Source organism: Dermacentor variabilis, chromosome 6 (assembly GCF_050947875.1).
Source record: "Dermacentor variabilis isolate Ectoservices chromosome 6, ASM5094787v1, whole genome shotgun sequence".
NCBI lineage: Eukaryota > Metazoa > Arthropoda > Arachnida > Ixodida > Ixodidae > Dermacentor > Dermacentor variabilis.
In genome coordinates this window covers 150,647,886-150,662,287 of record NC_134573.1, presented here as the reverse complement: position 1 = coordinate 150,662,287, position 14,402 = coordinate 150,647,886, and the positions used below count along the sequence as shown (strand labels likewise).

Genomic DNA, 14,402 nt, shown 5'->3' with positions numbered 1-14,402 from the left:
GTTGGACATAAAAGGCAAACACTTTATTGCATTGTGGGCCTCTGCAACGGGTACACTTTGACAGGAGGTGGGGGACGTATCTTGCGGCCGCAATAGCCGTCTTTACGATGCCAAAAGCCAGAGCGAGGTCGACGACCCAAACGACGCAACCTATTGGGACTCCCAATAGGATAGAAGGTCTCGCGGCGGTTAGCATTGGATGCCTGGCCAACCACAGCCATGCATCGTTCGCTGAGCGACACCTGTAACTTGGATGGCAGCTGGATGATCACGCGGTCCTCGAGCTGCATAAATAAATGCAACATGGATGGTCATAGGATGAGGGAATGTTGTGAACAGTAACGAAGAAAAGAAATAAATCCCCGCATGAGATGTGGGGCATGAGAAAAAAAAAATGCATTGATCAACAGGCCAAAAGTTGGTGACATTAATAGGCCTCTTCGATCATCCATCCCTGACAAGGTCCCAGACTGTCGGAGGCGATTCTTTCGGCCAATGAGCGTGGTGTATGCAGCGTTTGGGCAGTTCTGGGCAGTCTGGGATGACAAATTGAAGAGGCCCAGTGATGCACCAAGACAAACTTGCCGGCTGCAAGTTCACTTCAACAGCAGCAAAGAGCAGGAAGTATGGTTTGGTAGAAATAGCGTGGTTCGGTGCACATGTGTGTGCATACAATAATGTAGCTGGCAAGAAAGTGTCGCAAGGCGCTTTACTCAGGCAGTTATTCTCAATAAATACTGCCCCTGCCACAATTTTGCATGCTTCCGCTTCTTTCAAAACTGTGCTGCTGTGAAGATATGGATCAATGTCAGCATTGCTCCACTCGTCATTGAAAAGAGCTCTGGTATCAGCACGGCCTCGAAAATTGGTTCACTGCATTGATAAATCTCGGAGGCCACAGTATTGTTCTTCACCAACAGCAAACATGTGACGGAAATTATTCAATTTTCACAAACGGTTCATCTACTTGTTGCCAACATGACCTTAATAACACCTTTTTCTATTTTCACAAAGATATTTTGAAATATAGTTTTTTTTCCCCTTGCCTTTTTGACAATTGGAACTCTTACCAAGTTCCACTCATTCCCTGCCATTGAAAAAAGGACTCAAGAAATTATTAACATTTCGTGCCTTCCTGTCAGTGCTCTTGGTCTATCTTATTTGCACTTCACCTTTTATAAGAGCTGTAGTGTTAAATGCATTACTTTTATAACAATAACATGTTTGATCTTGTTTTTCATGTGTGCAAACGTTTCCATTGTTTGTTTCCCTCCCCACTCCTGCTACTATGACCCAACAGGGCTGCAGTATGTTAAAAAAAAAAAAGAAGTCAATAGCCATTTTGCTTATTGTTGTCACAATAAACACAAAAGGAAGGCAGTCTTCCTAGCAAAATTTTATACAAATTTTTGCGTGTAGTACAGTAACAGACAATATACTATATGTTTGGTTCTCATGCTGACCAAGGTGTTCAGTGGCTGAGCAGATTTACCATGTTCGAAATGTGCTGCAAGGTGACTGTAACATTACATAATTATCATGAGGTCGGAGCAATTCACTTAATTCACTTTTTAGTGCTTGACATTTACGAATTGATCACATCTTGTGATATACATTCTCTTATAATTAGGGGTGGGTGAATATTTGAAGTTCTGAATATGAATCGAATACTACATACTAACTATTCATATTTATATTCTAAAAAAAAACTATTCAGTACTTTAGAATATTAAAAACTGCCCAAATATTTTGTCACAGCCAAACGGTAAAGTCTGCTTATGTTCTCAGCCTGCGATACAAAGTATTGCAAATTATCAGACATATAAGACCAAGACAAAATTTTTCAAAGCAATGCCAAAACAAAATGGATAATGCAAGCTTTGTTTTCATCTTCCTGGTGGAAGCCTACGTGACAATTTGTGATTTTTGCTTCTAGTCTGTTGTTCAGTGTTTGTGGAAGTCTAGTCATGTAGCAGTTTTATATTTTAAGCTACAACCCTGATGTTTTCTTTGCAAACAGCCTTCTTACATGTTTCTACGGCACACAAGTATTTCAGCAGCTTTTTCTTTTTACAATCTTCTGAACTTCTTTCGGGCAACCATTTATTTAGTGTTCTTGGAAAGCTATTTCATACAGTAGTCATTCTTTCTTAGAAAACTTGTTTGCAACCAGGATCTAAAGTTGTGGAGAGGCTATTTGTGCAGTTTACTTATATGACAATTAGTGATGTTTGGTTTAAAATTGTTAATTTGTCTCTGATAGTTAGTTGCATTCTTTTACGCCATTGTCAGTACAGGCATGCGACCCAATGGTACCGAAATAAGCCTTCTTGCTGTAAAGATATGCCGCTGCATTTGACTATTCGATAGTTACTATTCACATTCGATTTGCATTCGAAAAATTCCTATTCACCCACCTCTGCTAATTATCTTTTGTGAGAATGCAATGTGTCTAGTTCATCTGAAAAATACTGTCTAGTGCCAGCTGAAACACTCAGTGTAACAATGTCATTATTTGCTCCTCAGTGTGTCCTGTCTTAGAGGTTGAATTTGGTGCCCTTCTATGAAAAAAAAAAAAGGAAAGGAAGTTTAGAGGCCTAACATGGCATTGTGCAGAACAAAGCTGTGAATGTCCATTTAATGTATATACAGTCCAACAGGGCAAGAGCTAGGGTTTGTAGTAACAATAAATGTGCTACCATCTGCAAGTAAGACTGCGCGAAAGCTTGTTAATAGGATTACAGTCAGGCATGTCAAATTTCATTCTGGTTTTTCATGCCTACACGTGTGCTTCAGTAGAAATCTATACAACTGCTGGCCATCGCTTCATTGCCCACTATGCCTCCCCACAATTTCTGCTGCCAAAAATTTAAGCAACGGGAAGTAAAACATGATGCATCGAATATAAACATGGCTGTGCTATTAGGAAACAAAGAAACACAAGTGGGATGCACCTGCAAAAACACTCAAATAAAACTATGCAGGAACCATCGACCATGATGGTCAATATCCTAGTAGGCGAATGGCCGAACGCTTCAAGAAAGCTATTTGCTTTATTAAAGGAGTGAGGTACTTGACGGAGTATATTTATTGTAGCAAAGATGTTTTGGTAGCATTTGTTGTTTCAGTGAGTAATTTCATAGAGAACAGAGCCATTAACCAGTACATCTGCAGCGGCAGTACAGTTGGTTAACATGTGTGTCTTAAAGAGTTAAAATAGTCTGCTCTCGGCTACAAACATGCCCAGTAACTTGGTCGTGCAAGAGCATGCATTCTTTGCATTAGCGCCTTATGCCGGTGGCGAAAATCCAACCACCAACCACAAAAACAGGCAAAAGAGTCAGAGAAAGCTATTCGCTTTAAGAGCATTCCATGATGAAAATGTGAAAAGCATACCTTGCGAAGGATCTGAGCAGATGCACCAGCAGCCCGGCACATGACACCTCCTTCACCAGGGAATTTCTCTATGTGGTGCACCAGAGTGGACACAGGCAGGGCACCCAATGGGTGGGCATCACCATCCTTCGGTTGAACTGGATCAGTGACAGAGCATGCCTTTGGTTATTATAAGCTGCATAGTGGGCTATGACGCACACTGCAGTGAGAGGACCCAGCTAAATTCTGACTACCTGGGCTTCTTTAACACACGCCCAAACCTAAGTGCATTATGCTGCCATCACAATGACGACCACCAGCCATACCTACAACATAGAACAAACAGGAATGGGCGACATAAACAAGATAGGATTGGCGCTGAAGATCAACTGAGTTTTTCAGCGTTTGTTCTGTCTTGTTCATGTTTCTGTTTTTTTCAGCACTGTCACTATGTCAAAATACTCAAACCAACTAAGCTGGCTTTCTGCCTTATTGGCCACTAGCCACACTTAAATGCAATGCTAGTGCATTGCATCTTCTAGTACGTCATCACACTGCAATTCACTACAATTTATGTGCAGTGCATCAATCTTTATGCGACAGCATTTAAAAAGTGCTTGTGCCGTTTTTTAGCAAGTGCACCTTGGCTGTGAGTGGAGCAGAGCAGATGCCACAATGTTTGCTTTCACTCTCTCCCTCCTGGAGTGACATGCCAGCAGTTCAGACGGCTGAGCCGTGCTCCCGCATGGGTTGCAGAAAATAGCGCTAGCCTTTTCTCCTTCCCCTCAAGAACCACTTCTCAGACGAACACACTAGAGGCAACTTCAATCATTCAAGCTAGCTCAGGCTGAAGTGCATGCAAATTCCTACAGTAATGTCCCTGTTTACATGAATTCGATGTGCTAAAATAAGGATGTTATGCGCTATTGTGACATTCAAATAACCATGAATGCTGAGGCTGGGAATTGAACCCGCAACCTCATGCTCAGCAGCAGAATGTCATAGCTGCAGCAGTGTGTCAGTACATAAAAATGAGTACTGAACGGGCTCCACATCCACAAAACTAATGTTGCCCAAGTGCCACCTGTGACTGGCTTCAATCGCAGTAATTGCCTCGTGCCCAAGTTCTAGCCAATAAAGAAATGCTCCTGCTTAAGAGATGTATTGTGAACCTGGGCTCTCAGTTATTCAAAAGTGCAGCCAAAAATATAGCTTTTTTTTAATAGGGATTGAAGTCCTCCTACCTGGCTTTTAGCAGAGGGGTCAGACATGCTGAAGACAAGATATTTTCAAGGTCATTACTTGGTAACCTCTTGAATATGGACAAATGTTGCGTTGGGCTGGTAAAATGCAACAAATCCTTTTGATGAATCCTATTGATTCATCATATGCCGTTTATGACCGGCTAATCCCAATGATAATGTCAGTGGAGCACAGCTCGGACCACTGATAAAGAGTGAAAACGAATGGAATTAGAATAAAATACACGGAGATATGCACCTGGGATACGTGGGATCTCGCCTGAAGTGGTGATGACATCACCAGGCTTGATGCCCTCAGTGGCCGTCAACCATCGCTTATGATCACCGGAGGCCACCAGGGCAAGGCGTGCTGTGCGCAGTGGGTCGTAGCGCACTTGGTACACTCGCTCTTCCAGTTTACTCCCATCTTCTCCAGCTACTCGCTTGTGGTCAATCCAACGAAACCAGCGCTTCATACCTCCTCCAATAGTCCTCACAACCACTTTACCTGTCAACAAAGAGAGCACATCTCACAGTCATTTTTCCTCATTCTGTCATGAAACAAAGACTTTCAGCCAGGGATTGTGCTTATATGCGCGTCATTAATATACTAAACCGCTGCACTTCTTTCTTCAATACATCAAGGCTAAGATCGTAATCGTAGGCTGCAGATAGCAGATTCGAACTGCGAACAATGGATTAAATGGAATGTAGCATTTTATATGCGTTGAAGTACCCGTGATTTAGGGGCCTGTTCACACGGGTACGGTTTCTTACTTAGCGCGACCAAATGCTAGAGCAGTCTAAGTTCCCGCGACACTGTTTGAAATCACCATTAGGTGCATCCACGCTTGAACACGGTGCTTCTACAATCGACGTGATATCAACCTGAAGTACCAGGTAAGGACAGCTCTGCTCACCTGTTACTGGATCCCGGCCACCGAGCTTGCGGATCGGCAGCTTTTTCGTCGTGTAGACACCGTCTTCCGGCAATATTGGCCGCCAGCCGTACTTTCGTGCCTCAGGCCTTTGCACGGTCTCCAGAAGCGGTCGCGGATAACCACGAATTCGACGCGACGCACGCATCGACTTGAACCGCAGGCTTTGCAGCTGCGTCTCCAACTGAGCCGCAAGCAGCGAAGTCGCCGTGCGGGCTATGTTTGCTAGGAGGCTCACCGCCATGGCTTGATGGTCGGTTCACTAGGGCAGTCTGCAACACCAGCAGCAGAGCATTATACAAGCATTGAAACCGATTTGCGAGTACAATGCGAGCCCTATGCTCAGTGAGAGCGAAACACAACGCCTTTTCAGTACAGCCTAAAATTAGTCACGATGCCAAAGACGAGATGTAACAAAATGTAAATTGACTTCCTATCTGATTCACACATAACCGCGAACACGAACGAAGCCCGGTCAAGGAGACGATCCGCACATTCGGCAGCCTCACTACTTCGTGAAACTCAACATTCGGGTAGAAAGGCCTCTACGAAGGGCTAATCTAGTGTGCGCAAGGTAGGAATGCGCACAACAAGCACACGAGCTGCATTCGGTTGGTAATATTACATAGCACAGATTCCAAAGACACCTACGGGTTCAGCGAGAAGAGCATTTGTAAATGTTTAAATTTCGCAAAACGTATTTACCCTTCAGATCATCTGTGAGAGCAGCCGGACTCGCGTGTCTCTCCACCCGGCTTCGGCTAGATTTCGTAATGTCTTGTACGGCAACCTTTGGCGGTTGCTGTGTTGCATTTCGGACAGAGAATAATGTGAAAACTAAACTCTATCTAAAAGAAAAGGAAGCACCGACTTTATACATTATTATTGTCAATTACAGCATAAATAAAGAGCTTCTTAAAAAGTTTTATACTGTTACTGGCACTAAAGTCACTCCACCCACGCGCAAAACGCGGATGGAGGGGGTTTAGCTTGCAGCTGGCACCATGGCTGGCACTAGCTGGCGCTAACACCACTAACGCTGCAACGCGACATCGGCATTATTGACGCCAAAGCACATGTTTACGACTGTGCGCGCTTGCAAAGTTCGACTACTTTGACTTGAAATTCTTACTTCTGTTCTCGTGTGGTTAGCGATCGCCTGTCGTAGCGCACTACGTTCCACAAACGCGTGACGGCAACAATTGTTTCGGCGCTGATGTGAATCGTCATTTTACAATTGACCCGGCGTGCGTCTAGATTCGAACGTCGTGAAATCGTTTTTGTTGAAAGCTTGAATCGACTCTTCCACAATGGCCGCATCGCTTGAAGGATATGTCAACCGTATCCTTTTTGAAGTTTGTTTTTCCTAGTAGGTATTCATATGCCAGTCTGTGCTGGGTTGACGCGGGAATCGCACTTTCGCGTGCACACTCGCGCATGTTTGACTCGCAGCCACCAATCCTTCTAATTTTTTGTGCATCGTGCTCCAATTTCAGAAATGTACTGCGAGTGATTTTTTACCATCTGTTCCCCCTAGACAGCCCTTAGTAAGAGAGTTGTTCTGAAAAAAAAAAAAAAAAAAGCGCCGAGGGGGTGGAGGGCTGCGTTCGTGTGTGCGTGTGCGTGTGTCTTGACTGCTTCGTCTTCGTACACTGTACTGTAGTCTTAGCACAAAATCCCGACTTTATAGAGACCATATAATACTATGCAAAGACAAACCAAACTATTTACATTCTTTTAATATATGTATTTTTTACAAAATTCTTTTTCATGGCCTATCCCCCATAGTCGGTTGTGCCATTTCTCAAGGAATTAACTAGTCTACCATACCTCACTTTTGGTTCTTGCTTTACCCACCGAATTGTTGGTGAAACCCTTACAGTGCGTATGAGCCATGAGATGAGCGGAAAACTAGAACGAACCCATGATGCTGGCGCTTGCATACCATGTAAGTGCCAAAAATTAGTTTTTGTGAGTGCTTTCAGACGCACGGTGTCACACTTGTTTGAAGTTCTTGGGACAGCTGGGTCACATGAAATAACACTTGAGGACTAGGCACTTAAGTTGTGGCAGAGTTACCAAATAATAATGCTTATTCTCTTCACTCCTCAAAGCACACATGGAGACATGTTTCTTGGGGAATGTTAACAGGCCTAAAATAAGACAACAATGGGTATATGTACTTTGGGTACCGCTGTTTTAATATACCATTTGGGGGGGGGGAGAGAGATTCTGTGCATAACACACAGGATTTCTTATAATACTTGCAAATATATGAAACACTTGGTTGTCTTGCATATTTGGTAAGGTTCAAGGTGATTTCTTCTATTGTAGCAGAATTTCACAAATGACACCCAGAGTGACCTACGTTATGTGGATGAAATGTGTGACTTTTTTTTCTAGCAAGTGAAGCAGAATGAGTCCTGGACAAATGGGTCTCGTCTTATGTGGTAATGATAAAAACTGAAATGACAACTGCACTTCTAACTTGGAGTTCGAAGGTTAAGCTGTAAAGCTATCATTCATTAAAGGTGCACTGTAACACTTTTTCAGCATCATAGAAAAATATTTGCCATCTAGACAATACTGTCATGAGCATGCAGGCCAAATCTTATTCCTCTGCATGCCCGCAATCTTGTCCGAGAGATCACATACTCTCTCCTGTGGCTTTTGAGGCCCTCTCTGTTGATGTCATAGGCCTATGATGTCATAGTCTTGTGACAATCCGTACATGGCAGCCACTGGGTGATTGTTCATGATCATGGGTTACTTTACAGCAGGATCTCACGCACGCATGCATTCATGCCTCTCATTCATGCCCCTTCTAGTAAATGGGGAAGTGGCAGTTGTTAAATGTGTTCTGCCCATCCTTCACCACTTGGACACCTTTGTCAAAGACCAACCTTGAAAGGTTAATATAAGTGCACTGCGGAAAGAATAAGTAAAAAAGGCAGAACGTTGCTCTGACTACTACCTCAGCTGAGAGAAAATGTTGTGTATAGGAAGAATTCGAACTGTAAACATTCCACTCTTTATATCTCTGTTATTATTAGGTCCATTTAAGAAAATTTCGGCAGTAATGTATTCATTGGAAGGCATCACATCACTTCATTGTGTTCTCAGTTATGTAGAAACGTGTTGGCAGGGCCCCTTTAGTTTGCTCCTCCAGCTGGCATCTCAGATGTCTCATTAATTCCAAGATTTTCCTTAACATTTGTTGTTCAGACACAGTATCAATTATTACTGCTGATGGTCGTCACATAGTGGTAAGTTCATACTGCTGGCAAAATATTGCAGCTGCTATGTCTGTCTGCATGCTCTTGTATTCATTGTAAGTCGCTGGTGGCAAGCCACCTGAATAATTAATGTACAGGCGAGTAGTGCGTCAAAGATTTAATGACGAACATCTGTGATGCAGGGCATCTCTTGTTTTTGTGTGTGTTATGAACCCTTACTACTTGCCATTAACATAGGATATGTGTCATATGTTACTACAGCATGCAGCTGAACTCATATTCTCAAGTTTTTGCTGTGCAACGGTTTAATAAGGCTTTACCCTACTTTATGCATGTGAGTGTAATGAGGCGAAAATGCTTACATTGTTAAATGTTGTTTTCATATTGCAATTTAGAAATTCAAGTTAACTTGGCTGCTGTATGACAAACACACTGATACTGAAAATATGGTTTGTGCATTGACAGTTCATTTTTTTCTAATTAGGTTAACTCAATGGATTCCAAAGCCGGCAATTTGCCGGGTGGGTGATATTGTTAGCTATTCATACATGGATGCAACAGCAAATATATGCTGGACAAGTTTAGAATTGTCAGTAGATGGCATTGTGTGCTGACTTTGGGTTAGATATCTGAAAATGTTTGTGCTTGTGTAGAGTGAGTTTCGACACCTATGTGCCTCAAAGCAGCGTAGTGGGCGAATTTTCCATATCCTATTGTGATGAATCTTGGCAAACAATATCCATCACGGCAGTACAAAAAAAAGGGAAAACAAGCAACAATAGTTAAGAGTGTCAAAGGTGCGGTGATGCTCCCCACATGCCTGAGTGTTTCAACCTTTCCACACAAAAGTGAGTCTGTGACTGGCAATTAGGTTTCTGAACTTAAAAGTGCTGCTTCATATTATAAATAAAACATATTTATTTGCATTAGTGCTAGATAACTTACCATAAGGTATTAAATATATTGAGCACAACAGAAGCGTAGTGTGCATACACAGGTGATGAAAATAGTCGGTACGGAGGGCCATGCAGCACGTGTCATGTTTGGTAGCCAATTAAGATTGTGAAGGCCTAATCGTCTGCACTTTGTCTCCAGGGCACACTGAAAGGCTTTGACCAGACCATCAACCTGATACTGGACGAAAGCCATGAACGCGTCTATAGTTCAGACCATGGTGTTGAGCAGGTGCCTCTGGGACTGTACATTGTGCGAGGGGACAATGTGTATGTATTCACCTGAACTTTCACTGCATTTTAGGGTTCTGCTCAGTAATTTAGTGTCTCACAGCATCTGGCTTATGCTATTGTAATTGAAACTGAAGAAACGATCTTCCTTTTTATTGTGAACATCTGAAAATACATGCCTGACATGGCATGTGTCATTGTGCTTTTATACATTGCATGGGTAATGTGAGCAGAAGATTAAAACACAGGGTTGCTCTGTACAGTGGATAGTTGGGAGCAATGTTTTAGTATCATTGGCCTTCATGATGTGCTTGACAAGGGAAGGGGCAGTAATTATTACTACGGTATTTCTGCTAGATTCAAAGCACTGTGCCTGCAAGTTAAATGAACTGTACCTACACATGAAGTTTTGCTCTGCATTGGAGGTACTTACGTACTAAAAATTTGCAGCGCTGAAAATTTTCCCAAAATGTAACACTGTGCAGTACAACAATTCAGGCTTTTGCTCTGTTTGTTTTATGCAAATGCCATTTTCTGAGAGTTCTGCAGGGTTACTTCTACAACTTGCAGACCGCGATCTTCTCTATAAACTTCCGACCTGCTCATGTCGACATTCCTTCTGACACTAGATTTGCCTTTGCTTGTCTAGTTTTTTTTAGTTCGCCAAACTGCCACCGCATGCGGTGGCGCCACAATTTACCCCTATTGCTTCGCTCTCAGTCGATGTCTCTGCGTGGCCTACTTGTTGGTCTCGGCGGTAGGCGCTTGCCTTTGTGACATTCAGAGGTGATTGTGCGTCAGTTTGCAACTGCACAGCCAACAACAGCATTATGGTACGGCAACAGTAACACCGTTTCCCGCAATGTTGTACTGTTGCGTTCCGTTTTGCAAGTCGAGCGGGTGGCAGTCAAGGATCATGACTGGGATAGCATTCCACGAGTTTCCCATTGCCCATTTCGTTCTTGGATTTTATGCTACGGAGGCTTTTGAGGTGTCAATCAAGAATTTAGAAAATTCAGCCTTTGATCAGGCATAGTGTATTAGTAGTGGGCTATACCATGTAGGTTATAATCTAGTTTTGCAAGCAACAGGTTGTGACATCTAAAAATGTCCAACTAGAATACATGTCCTTTTTCAAGACGGAAATCCTACGAAAAGAAGAAGTTTCTCTCCACAAAATTTCTATCGGTAGAGTATCAAAATTGGTCATACTAAATGAATTTTGGTTTTCTACACAAAATTCCCATGGATCAGTAGTGCTCACCAGAGTTCCTGATTTGAGTTCGGTTTGTCTCCTAATCCTTTTATCTGAAGCAATCTTAAAATTATGCAGCCGCATTTATGAAAGCCCGGGAACACCCCCGATGTGAGATACGCGGCAATGCCAACGAAGCTCCATCGACGCTCGAACCGCGAGAACTAACGGTGTTAGGGGTCATGTTGAAAATATTTAGGCGCGAATTGTCACTGTAGCATGTAGCGGTATGCTGACGGTTGTGTTGCACACTTTCGTCCTTAGAAGGTTGCTATTACTAGACCCCAACGCATGAAGCCCGCCGCTCCTTCCACTCGCTTTTATCTTCCCCTGTGTACAGGGTGATAAAGGTAACCTTGAAACTCTAGTTCATGCAGCGGGAATGAACAGGTCATAAAGGTAAACGATTTAGACGGGCGATCATGTACATCGTTTGTATATGTTCTGTTTATTTGCTCTGCAGAAACTCGGGGTTTCAAGATCACTGTACCAACTAGCCCACAGACGAATTATTTTTGCAGCAGACAGCGAGGCGCTGCTGCACAAAGTGAAGCAAGAAAAGGAATATAAGGGTTGCATTCTCCAGGCCATGTGCTGTATATTATTTTTTTCTTGTTTTTCGTACCTATGCGTTCCAGCTGCAAAATCGCTCGTGCAACTGGTGTTGAATTCCAATGGCGGAGTCGGAGCAAGTTTTTCTGCTCGTTTCGGAGCAAGTTTGTTCCAATGGCAGAGTGAGGGCGGGAGTAAGGTGTTCCAATGAGAGAGTCGGTGGATATTCAGAGCAGGAGTCACTCCGTGGAGCAGAAAAAGATGCTCCGCCAAAATCGGCGGAGTGGACCGGAACTCTGCGTGACGTATTTTCTTTACCACGTTTGTCTGCTGGGAGGCGCCACCGGTCACGACTCGCGAGGAAGCAAAAGCTACTGCACGCTTGGCGAGATATTCATTCCGCACTTTTAAATAAACAACAGATGAACTGCGCTGAGAGACAAGTGACCGGTGCGGCGGTGCTGGGAGCAAACAGCGGAAGGAAATGACAACACACAAGGTATCCTGGGTAACTCTGTGATAGAACTTCCGCTTCCGCCTTGCTTCGGTAGCACAGGTTGTGTTCCACTCGCGGATCCGGAGGCGTTGCTCTGCGCCAGAGTCGAGTGCTTGCTCGCGGAGTCAGTCGGCTGCTCCGACTCCGCCATTGGAATTCAACATGGGTCAGGTAGTCACCAGTATTTCGGAGCCCTCCACTACAGTGCTTCTCTTGGTCAGAATGCTGCTTTGAGATGTTAAACCCCATGAATCAGTTAATCTACACATTATATATACTGTCAATCTACACGTTATATATACTGTGGTGAGGAAATCATATGTTGCCTTGAAGAAGACAAGTCCACTTGTCGAAACGTTGGCACCAGCTTTCACCTTGTTTTCGTTTTGTTAATCTACACGTTAGAAACATGAAAAACAAACAGAAGAATGCGCACACCCATGCGCGATATCGCATTGTCTGCTGTGGGGGTTAGTTCAGGCAGCACCTGGTGGCACCTTCGGTCTCTACACAACAGCTTTTAGGCCCGCGTGACCCTGTAGGGGTGGCGTGAGTGAGCAGGTCGGAAGTTTATAGAGGAGGTCGAGATGCAGACATGATTAGCTTTACACCTTATTGTACTGATGCCGACCTTACAAGTGGGCAGTTTGTAACTAATGAAAATGGTGTTAAATTGACAGTGTTTCGCTGCTGCATCCATCATCTGATTGATGAGAATATGTTACTTTAATGACTACTGGTAACGTGCAAGAATTTTTCGTTATTCAAGTTGTGGCGTGAATCAAACATTGTCAAAACATCACCTGTTTGCACAGGGTCCCTTGTTTTAAGCTCCCAACCCTGGTAATCATAAGCTGACTCTTGAAATTTCAGTTTGTGTCACTCAGTGCTTGTTTGTCATGTGCATTGTTCTACACAAGAAACAGAGCTAATGCACACTGTTTTGTGCAAACAGTGCATGCGCAGTAGACTGATCTCGCGAGGCTCGGAGCACTCACGCACCTGTGCTGTTGCTGCTGTAGTGTCAGTAGTCCTTGCCATGTATCCACTGCACTTAGGCCAAGGGCAATCATAAGTTGAATGCAGAGGCCAGCTTCATTCTAGTTTTTGCAAATGGATTATTGCCAGTGGGGATAGTTAACTCACAGACACACTTTCAGTTCTTCTTTGACTGCATTATTCTTATCCTCATTTAATTTTTTATGCTCACATCCTAGTCCCTACTTCATAAGGTTCAATGTGGTTTGTCATTAGAGAGTAAAATATTTAAAAAAATAAATATAAAGCTAGGTACTTATAGCAATGTTTGCCATTCGGATCGCTAAGGGCTATCACTATTGGCATTCTTTGCAGCAGGAATGCTGTAGTGAAACTATTCGTGATGTTGACCTGTTGACACATGTTGGCTACCGAGAGCTTGGACGTTGTCATCATTCCCCTTGTACGTTTCCAGGGTTGTCGTCGGGCAAGTGGACGACGAGTTGGACATGCACCTAGACTTGGCGAACATGCGCGCTGAACCACTAAATGCTGTGGTTCACTAGTGGAGTGGGGTGTTGTCTGGACAAGGACCATAGCAGCCTACCTTAATGGCTGCTTTAGGACTGCTTCATTTTTCATAAAAGAATGCTTTTTCTTTAAACTCCTTAATTTGTCACATCTGGAGGGTTGAAGCAGGGTTGCATGCAGCCATCTGAGAAAAGCCAATCAAGCTTTCTCTGCTGTACTTAAAGGGACTATGGCCAGACAGCTGAAATCAGAATGTTTGAAACAGCAGTTTTACTGAAGACAAAGGTTTTGTAAGCTAAGCAAGAAAGCATAAATGTTAGGATGGGATTGGTCTCGCCACTATGAAAATATGTCACCACCCTCCAGTGATGTATTGTGTCATGTTCATAATTGGTAAGTGTAGTAGTCAGCCCCTGATAATAAAGAAAGAATCATATTGCATTTGAAGATAAAAGGAAGTGTAGTTTGGTCACTTTTATTGAATTGTTCTGCGGAATAAGTCATCGGGCGTTTGTTAGAGTGTGGTGCCCTCTCTGTGCAGCCATCAGACTCCAGTATAGGCAGTGGTGTGAGGCAGAGCATGACCTGCAATATTGTTGGCACAGTGCAGGATTGC

General features: G+C 43.4%; 2 protein-coding genes across 2 annotated transcripts; one reads left to right on the top strand and one right to left on the bottom strand.

Moving 5' to 3' along the window:
- Position 1: 1 nt before the first annotated feature.
- mRpL2 (mitochondrial ribosomal protein L2) lies at positions 2–6,419 on the bottom strand. Its single transcript, XM_075696249.1, has 5 exons — positions 6,260–6,419; positions 5,537–5,826; positions 4,876–5,124; positions 3,397–3,533; positions 2–284 (listed from the first exon to the last, which is right to left on the bottom strand). Exons 2-5 carry the CDS (start codon positions 5,796–5,798, stop codon positions 24–26), a joined length of 909 nt encoding a protein of 302 aa, XP_075552364.1. The 5' UTR covers positions 5,799–5,826; positions 6,260–6,419; the 3' UTR covers positions 2–23.
- Positions 6,420–6,554: 135 nt separating this feature from the next.
- On the top strand, positions 6,555–14,240 carry LOC142585469 (U6 snRNA-associated Sm-like protein LSm8). The gene is made up of 4 exons (XM_075696251.1): positions 6,555–6,895; positions 8,780–8,820; positions 9,886–10,013; positions 13,731–14,240. Exons 1-4 carry the CDS (start codon positions 6,865–6,867, stop codon positions 13,819–13,821), a joined length of 291 nt encoding a protein of 96 aa, XP_075552366.1. The 5' UTR covers positions 6,555–6,864; the 3' UTR covers positions 13,822–14,240.
- Positions 14,241–14,402: the final 162 nt, after the last annotated feature.

Excerpts from the sequence above, each read along its gene's own strand:
- LOC142585469 (XM_075696251.1), top strand. The coding sequence starts at position 6,865 with ATGGCCGCATCGCTTGAAGGATATGTCAACC. Across the intron at positions 6,896-8,779 it reads GCTTGAAGGATATGTCAACC|ACACAGTATCAATTATTACT; the intron begins GTATCCTTTTTG and ends TTTGTTGTTCAG. Across the intron at positions 10,014-13,730 it reads ATTGTGCGAGGGGACAATGT|GGTTGTCGTCGGGCAAGTGG; the intron begins GTATGTATTCAC and ends GTACGTTTCCAG.
- mRpL2 (XM_075696249.1), bottom strand. The coding sequence starts at position 5,798 with ATGGCGGTGAGCCTCCTAGCAAACATAGCCCGCACGGCGACTTCGCTG. Across the intron at positions 5,125-5,536 it reads TGGCCGGGATCCAGTAACAG|GTAAAGTGGTTGTGAGGACT; the intron begins GTGAGCAGAGCT and ends CTTTGTTGACAG. Across the intron at positions 3,534-4,875 it reads CGAGATCCCACGTATCCCAG|TTCAACCGAAGGATGGTGAT; the intron begins GTGCATATCTCC and ends TCACTGATCCAG.